The sequence below is a fragment of the Cyphomyrmex costatus genome, unplaced genomic scaffold (assembly GCF_001594065.2).
Source record: "Cyphomyrmex costatus isolate MS0001 unplaced genomic scaffold, Ccosl1.0 scaffold18, whole genome shotgun sequence".
NCBI lineage: Eukaryota > Metazoa > Arthropoda > Insecta > Hymenoptera > Formicidae > Cyphomyrmex > Cyphomyrmex costatus.
The window spans coordinates 1,605,181-1,620,114 of NW_017275824.1; the positions used below are offsets into that span (position 1 = coordinate 1,605,181).

The 14,934-nt window shown below is 32.2% G+C and overlaps 1 protein-coding gene across 1 annotated transcript; it reads right to left on the minus strand.

Annotated features, from left to right (window-relative positions):
- Positions 1 to 518: 518 nt before the first annotated feature.
- Positions 519 to 14,455, minus strand: LOC108772126 (neuromedin-U receptor 2). The gene is made up of 5 exons (XM_018537580.1): positions 13,947 to 14,455; positions 13,120 to 13,538; positions 2,532 to 2,749; positions 1,725 to 2,145; positions 519 to 1,194 (listed from the first exon to the last, which is right to left on the minus strand). The coding sequence occupies exons 1-5, from the start codon at positions 14,453 to 14,455 to the stop codon at positions 941 to 943; spliced, it is 1,821 nt and encodes a 606-aa protein (XP_018393082.1). The 3' UTR covers positions 519 to 940.
- Positions 14,456 to 14,934: the final 479 nt, after the last annotated feature.

Consider the following 14,934-nt stretch of genomic DNA (forward strand, 5'->3'; position numbering starts at 1 on the left):
GAGAATTGATAACAATTAAAATTAATTTAGCAGTTGTTATTGCGCCTTTGTGCAGTGTACATCTATTATATTTGCAGCAGTTCCGATTTTACACAAGTTCTTTATCTTGAGATAAATAAGTTGCGCAGGCTGCATACGTTGTGTACGACTGCACGAGTCTTTGCGATAACATTAAAGCCATTGTGCAATCTGTTTTATCACAAAATATATAAGTATCAGCGACGGATAGGAAATAAAAAGCTAGCTTATGTATTTACATGCCGGTCTTGACAGAACGTTCTCTTTGATTACCTCTATAATGACGTTCTTATTAATGAGAATCTTATTAACGAAAATATCATAACGTTTACTATAATATATATATTCTTAGGAACGCTGAAATTGCATCTGCAAATTCTCTCTCGCGTTTGCAGAGAAGACTAGCTTTATTAACAGCCGTGCTATAAACAGAGAAGTATAATATTCGTATACATACGCACTTTAGATATTAAACATCCACGCATGCTTTACATCCTGTGTCCATGTTAAAATTTCCAGCTGGGATCTTTGTATGAAGTATAAACACGCATAAGCGTTCCTTTTAGATTCACAAACCACAAGTAATGACTTTGATGTCATTTATTTACATTATCTTTAATTTCCACATATTTTGCATATTTTCATATGATAGTAATGATTGGATCGGTTTCTCCTCTTGCAATAACTCTGTGTGATAGTTTCTCATCTCTGATAGTCAAGTTCCGCTGATTCATCCCTATAATGCAACTATGCATCGTTTAGTACACAACTAAATCTGTGTTGCATCAAAATTTGCCTCGATTGTGGCCTCTTCTTGGATCAGAACTTTGTACAAACCTGCGGTTTCCCAACCAAAGAGTATTATTTGATTTGAGCTCGGCGTTTAATTCGAGAGACGGCATTCTCCTGGGATAAATGGACGTCAAGTCACGAGTTCGAAGTTTAATTCACCCATATAAGGCGACGACTCCGTTCCTGTGAACTCGGTCTCGTCGAAGTCCTGAAGACTGGAGTTACTAATTGTATTGGTGCTTTCAATGCTTGGATGACTGTGAAATCGTGGTCGCATTGCAATGACGTTTTCCGATTTTAGTTTCAACGGGCTGTCCGATAAATTTTTTCGATGCTGCGCAAAGAATCCTTTTGTACCAAAGCCCAGTCTTTCCGTGAAGATTCCTGCTAGAAATAGTGGTAGGAAATTTTTTCTTAATCTGTCGGATTTATATGAATAAAAGTTAAGAAGTATTAATAAAAAAAAAGAGTAAAAATATCAAAAATCAATTCTTATTGGACCGCTAAATTATGAGACAATGTCGTAGCGGTCTAAGCTGGACCGTGGGTGCTTCTAAATAATTACGTGTAAATTTGCGAGAGTTTGCTTATTAATTTCAAAATGATAAGCTTGCGTTTCAAGAGCAGTGTTTTTATACTTATTTGAAGTTTTTAATATGTATGCATTACATCATATTTTTTTAAGATACGTATTTTGATAAAATAAGATTAAATAAAAGTATTCTAAATATTATCTATATATTCGCGAGATAATATTTTACGCAAACGTAATTATGTATGTATAACGCATTATATAGATGTGTCTCTTTCGAAAAAAGTTGTCCAATAATTAATTCAGTAAATTTAAGAAACTTCATGCCATTGATTAGTACAAGATTAATTAATATAGTGGAGGGCATAAATAGAGACGCTACCTAAAGTGACTGCTTTTGGTGTTCTGTGGATTCTCAATAGACACTCGTTCGTGTTATTGTTACCCTCATTGTTCAAACCTTGCTTGCTTAACGTCGTCATCATAGTAAGTTGGCTACAATCGGAGTCCCTGGACACTCTTCTGGTATAATCTCGGCAGCCTACAGTTTCTTTAATAGGCCGTCCCTCTCGCTCGTTCTGCGATTTTACTAATCCATTCGGCTCGCAAAAATTCATGTTCGCCAGTGCGATATGCGTTAATCGTTGCTGTTCGTCGCTGATGGATATCGAAGGCGAGTGTTGAGCATCGTCGAATCGATGTCTTATTGACCTCTGATACCGTGACAAGCTGCTATAAGTCGGCTGTCGACGGATGACTTTGTGAGACGAGAACTTCCTGATGCAATACTTGGGCAGCATCGACTGGAAGAAAAGATAAAAAGTAAAATTACAAAAAATTTTTAATTCTTCTAATTTTATTCTGACCGTATAACGGATGTTTAATAATAATGTCCGAAAAAAACAAAATTTATAGTAATAGAATCTATGTTATAATAATTCATTGTACAAAATATGGGGGATATAAGAAATTTTAAAAAATATTAAAAATAATGAAAAGTAATTATATTTAATATCAAGTATCTATATTAATTATATTTGATAAAATATTTTTTAATTACTATATAAAATTTATTATTTTATTTCTTGCAAATATATAATAAGTATTTAATTATAAACCAGTTCATGCAGAAATTGCCAGTGGGAAATAAAGCTATGAAGAATGATTAAAGTTCTCAGAGGCGACTCACCTTGAAAGCCTCTCTGAACTTGTTAGACATGATATTGTAGAGGAGCGGATTCACTGTGGTAGATAAATAGTAGAACACTCCCGACACGTATGTGAGCGTAGTGTAGACTATAACCACGGTAGCTTCCGGTTCAGATGAGCTGCTCTGAGCGTACACAGCCAACAGCCTTTGAGCGTGAAACGGCGCCCAGCAGATGAAAAAGGCCACCACCACCGCAACTGTAAAGACAATAATGACGTCCTGTTCAGTTAAATACTAGTGAGAAGCAGAACAAAACGATTTTACTGATTCTTCATGTAAGAGATAAAATATAAAGCGAAATATTATAATTTTTATAAAATAAAAAAATTATCGTAATTTTAATTAAAATAGCATATATTTTAATTAAAATATTTAAAAAATATTTTTTTCCAATTTAGATTACAACAATTAATAATACAAGTAAAATATGTGCGCTTTATTGTCATTAATTTCAAAATTGTAAATAATTTTGTAGAATATTTATAAGAAATTAGCTCTTTTCAATAATGAGATGCGAACAAATCCACTTCGACTCACGATTCCCGTAATGTATCGAGGAAAATATACAGACAAGTAACATCGCAGAGACCATTTGCCTTCATTCAGTGCTTCTTCAAGTCACCTCTTTCGCGATTTCATTACTCTGTAATGAAACTTACCAAGAAAATGAACTTTTATTACATTGCACTATCCATACTGTTGGAGCATTTGACAACAATTTTCAAGAGATAAGACAATTTAACTTTAGAAATTAGGAAAATCGAAACATCGATTCTAACTTGATTTTTTCACGAAATATCATATTATATACTTCAAGGGTTTTGGTAAAAAACATATTTTAAAGATGCTTTATACAGTTTAAAACATGTTTAATCAATGTTTTTAATATATTTTAAATATGTTTTTTATAATATTATTACTTAAAGCGTATTTAAAGCATTAAAAACATGTTTTAAAAAAACATAATGTTTTACTATTAAAAAAAAATATTAGTCTTTGCCAACCCTGATTACTTTTATGTATATCTGAGAAACAAAAACGAAGAGGATCTAAACTTTAATCTTGAAAAAATGACTGTGCAATTTCACAGCCATATCCTTGAAGAAGGTTTTTAAAAAGACTTTAATAAAGGCTTTACGGGAAATGACTGGGATGTACAAAAAAAAGCGTGAGCGATCACAAGCGTGAATACGTAAACGTTAAAGAGGCTAAATTCGCTGTGCGAATATTTTTTATTTTATTAAAACTAAATTTGGAAAAGGATAGTAAAAATGTACATAAAAAGAGCAGCTTTACCCTTTGCCCGTTCGTCCTCGGCAGAGCGTCAGCTTTTACCATTTGCTTAAATGTTAAAAGCTGAAGGATCTGACGGCTGTCGAAAAAGCGAATGAGTTATGTAGGACGAAATAATATTTCCAGATCTAACACAAACTTCTACGTAGCAATGGAAAAGCTTAGAAAGTTGTGCATTAAGAAAATATTTGCCAATTTTCGAGATTCAGCAAATATACAGAAATAACTCAAATGTAATCGTTTTAAAAACACTTGCTAATTTTATATAAAATTATTTTTTTTAAATAAAATTTTATAAAAGAACACACTATTTAAGAAAATCTTTACTCTTTTTTTTCTTATAAAACAGTTGCAATATTTTAATTGTAAGAAAAAATTATTAGCAAACAAAAAACTCAGAAATAAATAATTGATATAATAATACCGTTCTAATTAATTGACGAATTTTGCTTTTTTCTAAGTTACGCTAAAATACAACAAAAATAGAATGTTAAGAATTGTTTAGAACGTTTGCCAAACTCTGGAAAATGTTTATAACATTATATATGACATTTTCAAACTTTAAAACTTTCATGAAAAAGCTTCTATCTTTAATAGCTTTGGAGAGACGTTTCGTAATTTCTGAAAAACATCGCGATAACTAACTCTTTCACAATTTGTGGGATACTGCGACCGTAGATACGCGTGCTTGTCGTGAGACTGAAAACACAAATGAATCATCGATGCGTTAATTCGAAACATCGTTCATCACAGTTTGTCGCAATGGTGGAAAACGTTCGATGATACGGAAATAGGTAGGGATGTGTATTTTTCTTTTTTTTTTTTGCAAATAGGAAACCAATTTTATTGCCACGCGTACTGTCGACAAACGAGATTCGCCCACACGATCAATGGTATGAAGGTCGACATTTTTATTTCGATTATTGCTTCGGCCGAGACATCTAGCCGTCGAGAACGAAATAAGTGATCCCGCTGTGATCGTAAATTCAGGTGAATTATATCGGAACAATTTTTCGTTTTCAGATTCGCGCAAGAATCTAGTCGTCATTCAGATTTGCACGTTTTAACGTTTTAACGAGGATACTATGCAGAGTCAATGTAAAAATGTGTCAATGTGACATCCGTTATCAAATCTTTTATTGCTTTCTGTGTCAATTTGATAAACGTGTATTTACATTTAAATATTTTTGTTATTGTTATGTATCGTAAATGTTACATATACATATATATATATATATATAAACATTATACCTATATGTATAGCTTCAAATGTATAACTTCATAGAAAATTATTATGAAAAAATGTCGAGCGGTAATTATGATTTTTAAAAGCTCGCAATTGTTAATAAAAGCTCTGTTTGATTAATAAAACTTTTATTTTATTATACACGTGCGCGGAAGCTTGCGGCTTTAAATGTACATACATGCACGTGATCTCTATTATATAAATGTCAGTAAATGCGCCACGTGCAAACAGAGTTGTCTGATTATCATCGACAATTCACGATCGTATCTCCATTCTCAACAGAAGAGTGATTTCAAACATAATCAATATATATATATCTTAATTTATAATTATTTGTATATATTAGAATTAAATTATTATAAATATCTAAAAATAAGCATAAATTAAATTTAAAATTAATTTAATTATTATTAAAATGGATATAGATAGATGTTATAAATTAATTTTTTATTTTAATTATATGTGAAAATTTAATTATTAATATCAAATTTATGTATATTTTTAGAGATATATATAATTTTATGTACGTGTGTATTTGTAATAAATTGTTAATTATATTTCTTAATGAAAAATATCTCAAGAAGATTCAAAAACTCAAAATAAACATTAATGTCTCTCCACGATTTATGAAGAATAGTGAATTCCCCTACACGATTTGTTTTGTATTGAATAAACGATTTGATAACATCTAGGATCCATTATAACTACGCACTTAAATATAGACATAACTTTTCGAAACCAATCAAATATATCTTCTACTTATTTTCATCTTTGTGAGAAGTGGATTTGATTTCTGTCCTCGATCGGCGCGAGAGAAAAGGAAACGTAGATGTTCGTGTAGAAGATATAACAAACTTTTCCTTTCTTTCAAAAATACGCATTATCTTTTCGACAGATTTGATAAAGAAAAAAAGAATTCTTTATTGTGTTAAAAAAAAAATGATATGATTTATCGAAATACGCTTGAATGTTCCTTTTCAAGCTAGATTGATAAATCAATACATATAAATAGCAAATGAGAATCAAACAGACAATCATTACCGATTCCGATAATCCTTTGCGATATCCAGAAATGAAAAGTTAGAGCTGAAACGTTTAGATATTTTTAGTACGTTAACCTTCTGTTGTTATCGAGATTATCTGAGTAACGTAACGCTTACTACGCTTACTACGTAATGTTTGAGATAGGATGTATGGAATCTAGAGCGCTATTAGAATTCTTACACATTGAGGGACTGTAAGAATACCATAGAGGGACTGTAAAAATACTAATCGTATTTTCGAAGTAAAAAACGTGTTTTACCATACGCTTTTTTTTCATTAAGCTCGAGATCGACACATTTCATGTTTTGATAAGAGAAACCTAAATAAAGCTTTTTGCCATGTCCGATTTGTGTTACTCATAGTTACAGCTATTTTCGATGTTATGTTTGAATGGTACTCTTGCATAAGAGTTAGACTTACATAAGAACAAAGAATTAGACCAATTCTCAGGACTGAGCATGTATTTGAAATACTTTTATTTGAAAAACAGTATTTTTAACTCAATTGTATATTTTAGCGTAGCACATAAAAATATTTTATATTTCATTATTTCGAAACAAAAGACTGAAAGTAAAGTTAAGATTGTCAATCAATCTTATTATTTAAATTATTAAAAAATATAAAATACTTTTAATCTTCCAATTTAAAATAAAAAATACAAAATATTTTTATAAGCTCCGCTGCAATACAAAATACAATTGTATTGTATTTCTGGTTCTCTAGTATATTGTATACAATACCTGCAAAAGTATTGACAGAACTGGGCATGTGTTTGAAATAATTTTATTTTAAACACAGTATTTGTATTACAATTACATATAGCAAATACTGTTGCCAGTTTCTCGCTCAATTATTAGACCTTAGATATATAATCGTTTATATCTTCATTGACGTAATAATTATCGTATTAGTTTATTTCTGAGGCTGAGATTCTAAAATAACTTCCCCTTGACTCATGATACACAACAAAGCTTAAGAAATAAAGATATAACGGGAGTTTACAACGTTTTTGATACGTACTTACGCGAGCAATAAATTGCAACCCGGAAGATCTACAAACTGCCACAATAATGCGGAGTAAATTTGGATGCGACCTACGATCACGTGAAAGCTTCGGTACTTTGGGGGATTACTCGAGTCTTACGTAAGCCGATTGGTCGGAAAATAGACTGGAATCGCTCCGGTTAGCGCGAGCAAAAGTATGCAACCAGTCGTTCATCAAAATGCTCCTGTAGACACATACATAACAATGACAGTCGCGTCTTGCGTTTGCCTAGCCATGTATCATATGTACGTTAAGGATTTTAATGTACTATGTAAATATAACTGCAGAGTCCGACTGAAGTTTCAGTTTCTGTTAAAGATCGAAGTTTCGATTAGGTTTCGATTTCCATCGAAATTACAAGGGTATTTTAAAGGTGATGTAGTCAAAATTGATCGAGTTGTAATGAGTACTTCTTACAATCTTAAAAACTTATTCACTGAAATATTTATTTTCCAATGATTTCTCAAAGACTCGTTTAAAAAAGATTTTTATTTTATATCTTGTGTAATTTTATTATTTGTGTGATATAATGTATAATTTTGCTACTAAGAATGTATACAATTACTACAAATTGTGGTATTAATAGGATACAGTAATTGTTGTTTCAATAATTAAATTATGATATTAATGAATTAAGAAGTACATAATATATGTATACATGCGCATAAACATACGATCTTTCTAAAATTCCCATAAAAAAATTTCGGTTTTCGGTTTCAACCGAAATTGACACATATCAGATATTCGTTTTCGATTTAACCAAAATAAAAAAAAATTATTTCCGGTTGAACTCTATATAACTATTTTAATAAATGAGAGTATAAGTTTGTACCTGACTTTTGCATTAAAGATAACTCAGATGAGAGTTGAAATTAATTTTGTTGATACAGTTCCAATTGTCTACGAATTACATCTTATAAATATATTATTTACATACTACCAAACGCAAAGACATAAACAGTTGTTGACTACATTTGTTTTAATAAATTTATAATCTAAGAAAATATAATAAAAAAATCGAAATTTAGGTTTAATGATGCAATTTTTTATAATATGTGTATTGTCTTGTATTTACAAGAGAGAAGCGTTAAATCGATAAAGTTATGAATTAGATTTTACTTTATCCAATATATCTTTTCCTTTTTACTTCGTTCAAATTTATCTCTAGATTTGACCTTGAAAGCAAAAACAATACAAAAATTTAAGTAAATACAAAGGCTATTAAGAGTCAACGCTGTTAGCAGTGCGTAAAAATATAATCTTAAAATCTATAACATAGATATTATGTCGAACGTTTCGATCCTTCGTTTCGGATCATCATCAGCGACAATACAATATAAATTAAAAATTACTCAGAGTTGCAAACAATGATGTTGTCCCGCAGTATGTAATATACAACCAATCTGAGGCAAGACTATCACTTCTTCACGTGAAAGTATGTACATTAGTTCGAATAATTGAGTATGTCTGTGAATTATATAATCAAGAATTATAAATTACATTAAAAACTTTTTTTAAAAAATTATAAAATTTGATAAAACAGTAAAAATTAAATACTCAATAAGCTTACCTCAAGTTGATCGACAAAAGACATAAAATCAATTATATCACAGAAATCGCATTGATCAAATTTCATCGTCAATATGTCTGTATATGACGATGTACAACGATATAATGAAGACCGTTATTACAAATCAACAGACCACAAACAAGTAGGTCAAATTAATGTTTATTAGTTTGTCTAAAATATTAGCGTATGAGCGATCAAGACCATCGGTATCTGTTTTTAAATTAAGACCATTACTTTGTGTCTTAATGTAAAGCATTTCTGATATCAATCGTTTATGATAAAAACTTTCGCAATCCAAAATATTCACATTATTCCAGTTAAATTCATGACTATGATCCAACCTATGATCCGTGATAACAGATTTGGAAGAAGTATTCCTCCGTATATGATTACGATGTTCGTTAACTCTTGTTATCAATTTCCTCTTAGTTTGTCCAACATAGGTTGCACCACAATCATTGCAATTTATTTTATATATTACATTCATTTTTGTATCGTGTGGAATAGAATCTTTTTGTACCTTAATATAATCATTCAATTTATTAATACTAAAGAAAGCAATTTTGTGATTGAGTCCGTTAACAATGTTATTGAATCTTTCCGAAAATCCTTTTATGTAAGGTATAATTAACCAATTTATATTCTTTCTTATTATGTTATTGTCATTAGAATTAAGTTGTGACGGCTTATTTATAATTGATTTAATTCTTTTACTGACATTATCAAAAATAGTCTGACGATATCGAGGACGCGACTTGTCGATGAGACTGAGAATGAAATCGACGCCACATGACACCGTGAATGATAGAAGCTTGACGAGAACAGCATGTCGTTTATCTATAGCTATTATAGCAGATGCGAGTGGAATAATTCTCTGGGATTTTAGATGCAAGCCTTCGAATTTGAAGCTATTCGTAGCGACTTAGAAAAAAAAAAAGAAGATAATTTATGAGAGAAATGTCTATAACGATTCGGGTCTTATACACCCTCATATTTCAAATTCATCACTACGCGTTGGGGCGCCGCTGAATGACTTTTTTTCTTTGCGCTGACGTTAATATCGTCGCGATCAATTCGCTGGGAATGTGACGGCGCGCGACTTTTCTTTACAAGAAAAATAATGAGATTAGCGAACATATTCAAATTAATGAATTATTGGTGAATATTATGTTAGTCATACGTTTAATTTTGAATTACGTTCATATAATATTCGTTTTAAAATCCAGCAAAAAATAAAATTTTATTGAAAAAAGCTTAGTTCTTTTAACCTTTCATGGTCATACTTCAAAAGAGTTATACGATGGTTACTCTGGGTTAAAATTTTTGAAATGTCATCAAATTAATAGTATTAGTTAAGTTTAAAAAATTACAAAAAATATATAATTTTATTCTTTAAGAAAGTGGAGCAACGGCATTGTAAAATGATTTACACTATGCTCGAGTTATTTTAATCTACGGTTAACTCTGAAATAATTAAAACGTTGGAATTTACAATTTTACTTTTAGATAAGACGAAATTCTTAAAATTTGTTAAAAAAAATTTATTAGTATCATACGAGATATTTAAATGAAATACAACAATACGTTTTCAAAAGATGAAAGATTTAGCCGTAACACCTAGGATAGCCTATACATTCTTGTTATTCATTTGATGTTGTGATATTTATTTGATTTCATCTAACTGCGTGTTCAATAGTCGTGAAAATATACGGATATAGATTAAACGAGTTTGAAATCACTTAGTTAATTTGCCAAGACATAGGCTGTTTTCAAATCTCCTTGCGTTTGAAGATCTCGTTGTCTTGCTGAACAAAATGGTCAGTCTCGAGAGACTTGTCTCACTTGTCAATGGATTTTTCTAGAGATCGAGTTCGTCGATATCCTATTCGTATCACGAACGAATCATGGTATTGTAAGAATGAGGCATAGAAGATCTATTACGTGTTCGAGGACAATACGGAAATAGCATAGAAATTTTCTTCTTCCAAGATATTCCGAGAAGGCAATTTATTAATAAATCACCTAGGATAGAAATGTGAAATCATATAATCAATCCAAAACAAAATTGAAGATGTCGAAACATTTACATGTTCATTTTTGTAAAGGTAACTTTTTAAATTTTTATTAGAGAGAGTTCTTTGAGAAAAATTTTTTTAAAAAGAGAAAATGTGCGAAGGAGAAGTGAAATTTGTACTAATTTTTTGAATATAGAATTAAAAAAAAACTGTAGTATGTGTGTGCGCGCGAAAGAAAGCCATTTTTTTCAAAAATTGTGTTATACACACATATAGTTTTCTTAAATTTTTATTTGCAAAGTTATAATATCGCTTTATCAAAAAATTAAAAATAAATAACATCAAGATAATTAGAAAATAAAACTTAAATATCCAAGAAAAATTTCTTACAATTTAAATTCGACATTAAATGTCGAACACAGCAGAAATTCGTAAGGTGAAGTAGAAGTCATGTAATAAAGCTCCATCGTTATGAACAGAATCGACATCGAGATAAGAAGAAGTTTATGCGAAGTCGTAAAAACCCGATCAAATGTCTGATCCTCCTTTCCCCTTCTCAGGATCGGTTCCCCTCCTAAGAATCGGTAGATATTTTCTGATATCTCTCTGTGCGTTTCGATAAAAACAGATATCACATATATACACTTTTGTTTTGAAAAAAAATTGCGAAGCTTGGCACGTTGATGCAGGAGGTTACATCCCGTCAGAATCGATCGTTGGCGTACTATGACTGCTTCTTCTGAATGTTGTTCTCTTTTAGCAGCCCAAGTTATATTTGGAAATGGCTTTTATCTTTATCTGATTCTCATATTTTATTTAAGAACACAGCGATATTTAATTTTGCATCAAGCAATTAATAGCAATTATTGGAATTAATGGAGTCGTTAATTTTTTTAAATAGCGTTTCTACGACTTTTATTTAAGATGTCCATCTGGAAACATTCGACCTTTGGGCTAAATTTTGCGTGACTCTCGATTCTTTGTCATAATTTTACTCAATTTGTGTCACATACTATAGTTTTTATGAAATGCAAGACCTATATCATTTAGATGATATTTACAATGACAATAAAATTATCAAATAATTTGTAATATTGTGATTCTTATTATGTAAAAATTATCAATCATTAAAATCTGTTAAAATATCGTATTTATTCACTTTGTATGCAATACTTGTGACAATATATTTTTAAAGAAATATATTCAACAGCAATATATAATTTAATAAACTTTAAAAAATAATAACATCGAATCATTAGTTACATTAATATGTTAACTGACGGTTAACATAACATTACATGTTATAATCGAAAGTTAGGAAATTCAATTAATGCTCGTATGATTTTTATATCGCTAACATTCTCAAAGTTTATGGAAAACACGCAATACTTATACAGGTTTATTCGATAAACAAGCCGAAACTTCAGTATCTCTCTGTCGTAAAGCACTTGCTTGTTTACGAAATTACTTGCATATTATCACAGGCGCAGCAAGGTGTTTGCAGCATTATCCAGATATACGTTATTCAGATACGTTCTGTTAAGCGAAATTCGAAGAATTAAGCATAGATTTGAATGCTTCACGAGATTGTTGCAGGAATATCTGGCTAAGCATTTGCAATATACCAACTGAGCGGCTTAAGCTCATTTAAACTTTTCATAAGAAGAGAACGTCTGGCGTGATACGTTTAAATGATTTGCATGTAAAACTATGCGAACTCTCTCTCTCTTACTAATTTTGAACTATGATGAATATGTAACTCGTTTTCAACTGTCGCAGCTCTAGCATGTTTATTAATGTAACTAATTATTTAATTGCCATAAAGTTTCTTAAATTATGTCGCTCGATATATTTCTTCGAAAATATAGTCACAAGTATTATCTATGTGCAAAGTAAACAAATGAGACATATTACAATGACGAATTTCTTAGAGTTTAAATTTTTCTTTAAATAAAGTTTGCTAAGTTTTAATTATGTCTACAGAATCGAGTTTCAAACTGAAATTCTGTTAAAACTTATTTAAAATTAATGGGAGATTATAGTTTTAATATCTACTTGTCTTTTTTTTCTTTGTCTTAGGATACTTTCTTAGGCGTACTGTGATTTTCAAAGCATTTTTCGAGATAAGGCGATCAAAATTTTTTGTAAATTTTTACCAATGACTACAAATTTTGTATTGTATCGTCGATTATTATTCGGTAAATTCGTTGACAGATCTTGAAAGTCTTTAGTGGCTTCTCGAGTTCCGACTTAGAATCAAGATAAACCGATTTTAATTATCTCAAATCGCGTCCCTAAAAATACTTGAATTGCAAGTTGTAATTTTCGACTATCAAAGCAACTGCATCACTTACCCAGCATGCGAATAACGTTCCTTTGAGCGTTCGTTTTCCCTCTACTGCTGTCTACGTGATTCAACACACCGTGAACATGATGCCTTTTACTAACGGTGGTGGATAGCAGGCTCGAACGTCGCAACTTGATGGCGATCAACACATACAGCACAATGATGATCGTCATCGGCAGCACGAAGAACAGGATGGTTGAGATCTCAAATGCATGCTCGATCAGCGTCCAGCGCAGGGAGCACCTGGCACTGTCCAGGACGGCGGTGCCGTTGTCGGCGTAGTCGATGCCGTAGACGATGCCGAATTGAATAGCCTGTGGTACGGCGAGGCAGAGGGCCAACAACCATATCGCCACCACAAACTTTATTGCCCGTGATAGTTTCGACATTGTATGTGAAATAAAGGGATGACAGATCGCCACATACCTGCAAAGAAAAAAAGGAGTGAAAATATTAAAAAGCGCAAACATTTTTTGTTTCCCAGAAGATTGAAATTCGTCGATGGTTCTATCCTGTGAGTGTGCCGGATTATCGATGTTCACACGCAGTCAAAATCGCAGATAGAACCGACAAACTGGCGCGAGCTTTTCACTCTCTCTCTATATTCGTATTTTATTTTATCGATTTCTTCATCAAACTGGCGATATAGATATTTCAGTTGAAATACCTACATCAGCAGTTATTGCACATGATTCGTGAAAAAAAGAAAGAAAAACATGATATCGATAGATAAAAACTGAATGATTGACAGGATATGGGATCGGCGAGTGTCGTTGTATCCATGACAGTCAGGTTTAATGTACGCGCGATATATCCTAATATTTCTTAGCTCACCTCTCGATGGTGAAAGCCGTGATGGTGAGAACGGTGGCATTAGCCGAGGTCTCCGAGGCGAAGCTCTGGATAATGCAGAATGTCTCGCCGAAGATGTACGGAAAATGCGACCATATGTAATACATCTCTGGTGGCAGTCCGAACACGAGTAGCAGCAGATCGGACACCGCGAGGCTGAAGAGATAATAATTGGTAGCGGTGTGCATGGACTTGTTGCGCGCGATCACCACGCACGTGGAGATGTTGCCGATCAGTCCGGTGAAGAAGATCACGACGTAGATCACTGTGACCGGCAGCACGATGTACAGGGAATCTCGACGGTCCAACACGTTTTCATCTCTGAGAAAAGCGACGATCGTGCTCGAATAGTTCTCGTATCGCGGATTCGTATGGATAATACTATCGATCGTGGAACGAAGTTCCTGAAGATTCTCATCTTTCGAGAATCTCCAGGAATCCGCCGCACCATGGAGGGTACTGGTGATATTTGCTATTGTAGTCGAGATCATCTTATTTCCTTTATCAAATTCTGATTGGCGAAAATCGACTTCACAAGACGCGTCAACTTCGCAAAGACGGTAAGCAGATTAATATTTGGGATTTCGTGGTCAAATTTCAAATCGACTGCTGGAACGCGCAGATATCTCCGCGTTACGAGTATTTTTTCTGCGATATTTTTGTTGCTTAACCTCGTCCATAAGTATTCAAGATCATCGTAGCGGCGATTTATTCTGTGGAATGCAATTACGATGTCTTCTCCGAAGAATATCGACGTTTTCGTGAAGATCCGTCAGTGAAATCTCGGCTTACATGCGCCATGGATGTTCTTGACAGTCTACATCTTGTAAATGTGTTTCCACGAGTTGAATAGCTTCTCACGATAAGATCCTAGCGCTGCTTACCTTCGTGTTGATCTGAAATTACAAGTGTCTTTTTCAGCTTGACAACGGCTGATTTACGTTTTGAGAAAGCAAACATCGAGCGATAT